Raw genomic sequence first — 7,278 nt, forward strand, 5'->3', positions numbered from 1 at the left:
TACTTTTTGAACATACCTCGTACTTAGATCTCATTTGGCTCTTTTCAACAACCTTAATGCTTGTTTCAGATTACCATTGACGTAAAGGATCATTCCGTAACTCCATAAGTCAGTGAGAACAAGCACTTCTCCCATAGACACCCGGATGAGTTCCGTTACGCTCAACTTCCTCAATCGTCGCCAATTAGTTTTCCCGCTTAGACGCTTTCCATGCGTCACCCAAAAGTCGTCAACGCGTGCCCGCCGACTTCGAACGCTATCGACGGTTGGCGAATTGAGCGAATCCACGACCTGGCCGGCTGGCCTTTGGTCTGCTCTCTCCTCAAGGACACACCGAGTGCGGGACCGCGTGCGCGCGTAGTTATCCGCTAATCCGCTTGATAAGGCGGTCACATAAATTTCCATCAGCACCTCACGAGACATCTGCTCGACTGGCGGAAGGGGTTCGCATAACCAGCAGCCAGTACAACAAATTGGGTCTCTAGGATCCACTGCGAGCCCGGGTGCTCTCCGTGGCCGTGCGAATTGCGTTTTCGTAAGCAGCCACGTAATGGTGGTCCTCGACCCTCCTCGACATTTCAATTCCGTGTGTCCAATTGTGTGTGCGAGCGCCGCACGTGACACACGCGACGACGATGCCGATCTTCAGGATGACGATGGTGGAAAGTTTTTTGATCGTCTTCGTCAATCAATATGCAGATGAGCGCAAGAAGAAGAAGGTGCGTACACGGCAAGTAACAAGCGGATAATTGTTTACCACAAACATTAGCACCCAATCGCGATGATTTCGTTAATCGAGCGTTACTTTCGAACCGGTTCGCGGAGTGCGGACACTCTGCCAGGGGCACGGTGCGATCAGTGCGGTTCGATACTGACGCCCTATGCTCGGGGCAGCTTCGAGGATAAATTCCACCGTAAAGCAAAGAAATAAAATAAGCAGAACAAAACCCGGTAGAGTAATTGCATAAGTCTTAAGAATTAATGGGACTCTACCAGGAATGAAGAAAACGACAAATTCGAATAAAAGCGCTTCGTTTAATTTTCCGGGTCTCGGTGTGTCACAAAATACTTGTTGCACTGTACGCGCGTGGCTGACGCCCCACTGAGCAACCTCCCCCCCGGGGGGAGAAAAATCAATTATGCTGACCTCGTACTACTTTTGGCCCCTGTACTTCGTAGTGAAACATCCCAACAACATCGAGTGGAAAGAAAGTGGACCTGGTTCGAATTGCTCACATCGTATCGACGCCTCGTTTCGTAATTGTTATGCACAAAGCATGTCGATTTGCACGGAACTTTAGTTCAAATAAAAGGAAGAAAAGTCAAGATGTTGGCCATAGCAATAAGTTGACCCTATATGCTCAGTAAACAAGCTTTAAAAGCTATTCGACCGAACTGAACTGCCAATTGGTAATAATCCGAAAATCAATCAATCAATTCACACTATGCAATTGCAGTTAACACATCTGCCGTGTTTGGTCGATGAACTAGACCAGTCGGCCAGTAACTTGTTGTACAAACGAGCCCCAAGACACCCACTCGGATGCCGCATAGCTTGGAGTCAAATTCCGATTGTCTGATATATGCTAACGGCGCGCGCCGCCAGGAAGCTTTTAATCCGTCCGAGGCGGAAGCTGGACCTCTGGGCAAATGCTCTCGATTCGTTCGTTGTGAGGATCACACTGGAGGTTACTAGTTGGTACTGGATAAAGACACCGGTCGAAGGTGTCTGTCCGTCGGAAACCTGTTCATTGGAACGCGGGCTCGACACGGAGAGCGAACCGGGAGACTGGTCCCGCTAAAGGGCCCTTCAGCCTCGGAGAGGAAGTTTCCGACCTTCAAAGTACAGTGTTTTAGGGGTACTAGTTGCAGAAGGACCCGTAGGTCCGAGGTTCGCACCGGGAGGAAGAGCTTGACCGAGGGGGCCATTAACCTGCTGGAAAGGGGTCAGAACTGGGTTGGTTTTTTTTTCGGGCACTCACTTGGGCTTCGGGTAACTGTCCAGGCTCTGCTTACTGACACGGCGCCGAAATATCCGCTTGGCCGGGGCCTTTACTTTCATCTCCAACGTCGGGCAGTGGCTGATCTTCCGGTTGCGAAAAAGCTGCACCAGCTGGCCGTGGGCCTCTGGAGGGGTGTTGTTGGGAAAAATGTGTTTGTTTTGGGTTTTCGATTTTTCGCGGTCGAAAGAGGAAGAAAGAGAGAGAGAGAGAGAAAGGCTGACACAAGCGCTAAACGAGGGCGGCGATCCGCGATCCCGGGTTTGGGTCACAGAAACCGAAACAAAACAACACGATCGGTTCTCGTAGTTCTCGTTGACAGATGCCAGCTGGCCGGCTGGCTACGTCACACGCACACAAATCTCAAAACACGATCGCACTGTCAAAAATCAAACACTTCGCTCCGGTGGAGGCTCCACTCGGTTCTTCACCTCGTCATGGTTCACCGTCGAGCGGATCGAGGATCGGATCACGCAGCAGCCCGTACTGACCGACCGATTACGACCGCTTCTAACCTGTACGCTTCATGCACTGAAATCACACGGGAAAGACGCGGCGCAGAAAGAAAAAGACGACAGCGGCTGGCCGTTATCGGTCTTGGGGCCTATCTACACGTCTAGAGGGTGCTCTCACTCGATGTGGTGACAGGAGCGAAGGACACAAACAAACCGAACGTCACAAACGTGTGCTTGTGTCCCTTTCCGTGTGCGTGCGAGATCCGATCTAACCGGTCGTAACGGAGGATCACGGCGATAGGATAGTCTAGCCTCTAGCGTGTGCGTTGATGATGTGCGAAACAGCGGTAAGTGACAGGCTAGCGGTTTAGGATGATGATGGTAGCAATGATAGTGCCAGACGAGCGAACTAACACGGAAAACCTCCGCGACCTTCCGCGAAATTCCACAAGCCCGAAAGGGTCACCCAGCTTTCTCTTCGTATCCGTGTGGCGTAACAAAAACGCCACGAACTGAGTACCTTTGCGCACCTCCTCGCCTGCAGGTCACTGATTCTTCTGTCTCGAGAAGCTCGACCGTGATCAGCTCGGGAATTCGCGAATCCAGAGATCCGCTAGCCACTCGAATGGGCCTGAAGCGGAGCGAGCGAACAACGACGACCACGACGACTACGATTCTTCCCGTGCACCCCGACGGTGACCAAGCGACTGGCGAGCGACTTCCCGACTGAGCCGTCCTTCGCCGTCGTCGTCGACGCGCGCGATCACCGCGCCGATCTCCACAACGGGTTTTGCGCGGAAGAAAAGACGGGCAAGAAACTGAAACGTAGCTCTGAAATCAAACGAACAGATGTGTATGCCGTTCTACACCCGGCTCAGGCCCTTCCCGCCAGCTGACCCTTAGCCAAGGTACGGCTGGCCGCACGAGAACGTGCGCCCGAGAACGAGAACCGCGCCGTTGGGTGACGATTTTGGAGCCAATCTAAATCCAATTTCAAGTTCTCGACCCGGTGGTAGGTGATGGTGGTCAGCGGGCCAATTGTCTCAGCGTGTAAAGTGCGAAATAACGTGCCGCGCGTAAATCGATGATTAGGCTGATGCTGATGATGCTGACGGTGGCCCCGGAGACCCGGAGCGAATCGTTACGGGGCAGGCGCTCGTCTTTGGGCTCGTTGAGCAATTTGTCTCGCGGACGGTCCCGGGTTTTGGGGGGGTTGCATCGGGCACACAGCAGGGGCACCGTATCCAAAATTAGATCGCCATATTTAGACGGACGCTTCCGGAACATGGTCCACGCGGGCCACCAACCGTGTAAACAGGTTTTATCCGGGACGGCGCAAATTTTTGGAACCGTGCATTCACTTTTTTAGTGCCCATGATAAATGTCCAGCTCTCTGTTGGGGCTCCAGCTCCAGTCACAGAGAGAATCTCCGCGGGAGTCACGACGGGATTTGCAATCAATTTGGCTGGTTCGATCCGACGGAATGCACCTTCGCAGATTCGGAGCTTTTCTTCCCATCTTCACGGTGGATCCTTCCGTTCGAGGCCCACAGTTCAACGATCGAATCATTCCTTTGTAAGGCATGCGAATAGCACCCAAACCGGGGCATCAACGGAGTGGTGTAGAGACGGAGGGCGGGCGAGCTGTCAGAGTTGTCAGAGAGGTTTGGAGAGCCCGACGCGAGATCGCACCGAGCAGTAAAACTTGTTCCGTCTTATGCAAATGGCGTGTGATTAGAAAAAGCTCGCCAGCGCTTCCAACAATAGGTCTAGAGGCACATCAGCGCCCCGACACTGGCCACCGCCAAGGTCCACAAATGTGCTCGTCGTCTGGCCATCCGAATGGGGAGGGAAAGATTAACCACCCTACGGCGCAACAGCGCAACGGCGGGAAGTTCCAATAAAATACGCGCCAGGGCCAGGCCGACATGTGGAAGGTATCGGGGAAGGCCAGGGGCGCACTAAAACAGTTCAACTTTGGATCGCTGGGTCACTCCACAAAAGCCGTACGAGTTGAGGAATCCACGAAGCTTCCCGAAAGCGCCCATTCTTGACCTGGCGGGCTTGGCCAAGGATCGGGCGATCAAACGTCAACGCCAGCCAGCCAGCTCAAGGTTCTGACCCATCGCGTCATAATGCTTCGACTATTTACGCAGTTTTACAAACACACACGTCACACAAACGAACTTCTTTGGTATTGCGCCGTTTCCTTGCCACGGATTCCTTGCCACACATCATTAATTGGTGGCATGGCGCGTTTCGCGGTTGCAACGCGGTTGTTTCCCCACAAGCCGCCACAATTCATTCGATTAAAATCCCACTTTAAAGTGTCGCCGGCCCAACCCGACTATGTGGTGGTATCCATCTGGACACGCAGCCAGCCAGGAAAGAAACCATCGCCCGATCGGGCGCGGATCTTTAGGCGCTAATTTATTTTATGGACCAACACAAATTGGACATATAGAGCCGTTAATTAGACGAAATTGAGTTCATTGATTTGGGACACTGATCGGTCCCGCCGGGGACCCGATTTCGTAAAGACAGCATCTTCTAAACCGGGTGGGGGACTTGTCAACAACAAACACTAGCGGCCTATTAATATCACGGCAATCGTATTCTTCACTTATCGATCGATTTCGTCAATCTAGAAGCCACACAGAACGATGTAACGTGTTATTTATTGACTTGTTCGCTTCGACCTGATTGATTCGTGAGTTAGGGTTACAGTTGGAGGTCTCGGACGTCTCTATTCGATCCGATCGTGCCGCGTGATGTATAGAACCGTATCCTAATGCGAACGTCTGGAAGTAGTATTTCACCGGTTCACCGGTGTAGACCGCCATCGGTACCACTTCCTGATCGGTGCTCGGCCCGGTTTTTCACCATTACTATTTTTAGTCGCCGGACCGTAAACATCGATATTCCATTTTTGTTTTCAAAAAAGAAAAACTACGGAAGTTCGCCCGCGTGGCCAAGTGCCTGGCAAGCCGTCATCGTTAACTGACGCAGACCGCAGACCATCGTCACCACCATCGCGCGATCATCTGACCAGAGACCAGAGTGGGGAGATGACGACAACGTGCATCGCCCACGTCCACGTTTTCCGAGACGGAAAATTCTTTCGTTGCGCTGCGTGGATCGTGGAACAAAAACGAAAACCAACGATTGGTACGCACAATCACACGCGGAGAGCGTAGAACGAACCGGAACAAGCAAGCGCCGGACCGTTGGACCGAAAATAACCTGCCGAACGACCGACGAGCGCGCCAAATTGCACGGCCGACGCACCTTGAACCGGTCGGTGGCTGGTCGGGGCCGGTTATTTAAAGTCGCTTCTCTTCTTCCTCACGATCGGTCGAAGCATCTGACCCTTAAAGACGGGAGTTGGGTTCAAGTTTTCCAACCACCGGCAACATCGCCACGCGCAGGATACGTGCGGTTCACTCACTGCAGAGACTCGAACTCGGAACACCCAGCAGCACACCCGGCGCACAATCAGAACACAACGACGACGACGACGACCCGGTGACGATGCGTACGCATCCAGTCGAGTGACAAAACTGGACTGACGAGTCGCACCGAATGCCGCGACTAATACTGTTGCTCTCGGGTGCTGCTGCTGCTGGCGTCGTCGTTGCTACCTCAAGTGACCGCGGCGGCGTACTCTTGGGTGGGTTTGGGTGGTGGGTGGTGGGCGAACGTCACGTCTGCGAACGCCAGTGTCAAGTTGCGTTGCGCCGCACCATACGTCACACGCATAAACGCGATCCCCCAGCGATCGCGTTCCCCGATCGTACGGTTGAGCGTTAAAGGAAGTTCCTCCGTCCAACCGTCCAACCCGATCGCACACATACCACACCAGCCGAAGGGATGCTCCGTGTGTGCTGATGGGAACCGGGATGGCACTGCTCGGACCAACTACTGTTATTAGCCCCTGAGGCCGGCATTGGGGACGGCGATGATGATGATGATGGTGATGGCATGGCATCGTGGTGATGCCTCTCTTGGAGCACCGCACGGGGTCGTAAAAATCGGGAAGAAAACAGACAAAACAAGACGCAGGCGCGCGAGCTCGCTGTCAATGAACTGGCATATAATTTCGCAACGAAACCATGGACCACGCGGATCAAAGCCATGGTGCTGCTGTCGGGTCTAGGGAGATGTTATGTTTTTTTTTCGGGATTGGAGTCGGCAGCTTTCGAAAGCCCGTGGTCGTGGTCGATTTGGTGACGGCGGCGGTCATTATCACGAAGAAGTAGCGAAGCGAAATTGGCGAACACTAACGCACTGATTTTGTCTTTGATCATGGTTCATGGAAAATTATGGCTCGGCGCTCGCGAAACAAACGAAAGGGAAGGTAATCATCGCAAGATTTGCAAACACCATTTGATGGAGTTTGTGGCAGTAAGAGTGGCATCGGGACACCGACGAGATCGGAGTGAAATATTTTCGGGTCGGGCTTTTAAAAATTATTAGCTACGCGTGAGAAGAACTTTCTCCCACGACGAAGCGGCCCATTCTCAGCCAGCCTCATCTGGAGCTCGAACGTTGAATAATAGGCGAAAGGTTCACCCGTTTCCTTCGCTGGGATAATAAACTTCACAACTAAACCAACCAAAGTGTGGAGCCATTTCCGCTAAGTAGGGTTCTTTTTAGGCTTTTTAGGCCATCTTCCAGTAAATTTTATTTAACGACTTTTATAGACTTCGAATATACTTTCAATTATTTATGAATTCATTTGCAATTGAGAAGAGTCAATGAGTCTGTTCTTCTACCAAAAGAGTTCATTTTTAGAATCATTCAAGCCCTCAAATGGGACAGTAG

At 52.3% G+C, this 7,278-nt stretch overlaps 1 protein-coding gene across 1 annotated transcript in view; it reads right to left on the reverse strand.

Annotated features, from left to right (window-relative positions):
* LOC128274142 (P protein) overlaps positions 1 to 6,000 on the reverse strand; it is a 29,562-nt gene extending 23,562 nt beyond the window's left edge. Inside the window, exons 1-2 of the mRNA XM_053012248.1 lie at positions 5,903 to 6,000; positions 1,983 to 2,127 (exon numbers count right to left, since the gene is read on the reverse strand). Coding sequence (XP_052868208.1) covers positions 1,983 to 2,062 — 80 coding nt within the window. The 5' untranslated portion in view covers positions 2,063 to 2,127; positions 5,903 to 6,000. The remainder of the gene's footprint in view (positions 1 to 1,982; positions 2,128 to 5,902) is intronic.
* Positions 6,001 to 7,278: the final 1,278 nt, after the last annotated feature.

This window comes from Anopheles cruzii, chromosome 3 (assembly GCF_943734635.1).
Source record: "Anopheles cruzii chromosome 3, idAnoCruzAS_RS32_06, whole genome shotgun sequence".
NCBI lineage: Eukaryota > Metazoa > Arthropoda > Insecta > Diptera > Culicidae > Anopheles > Anopheles cruzii.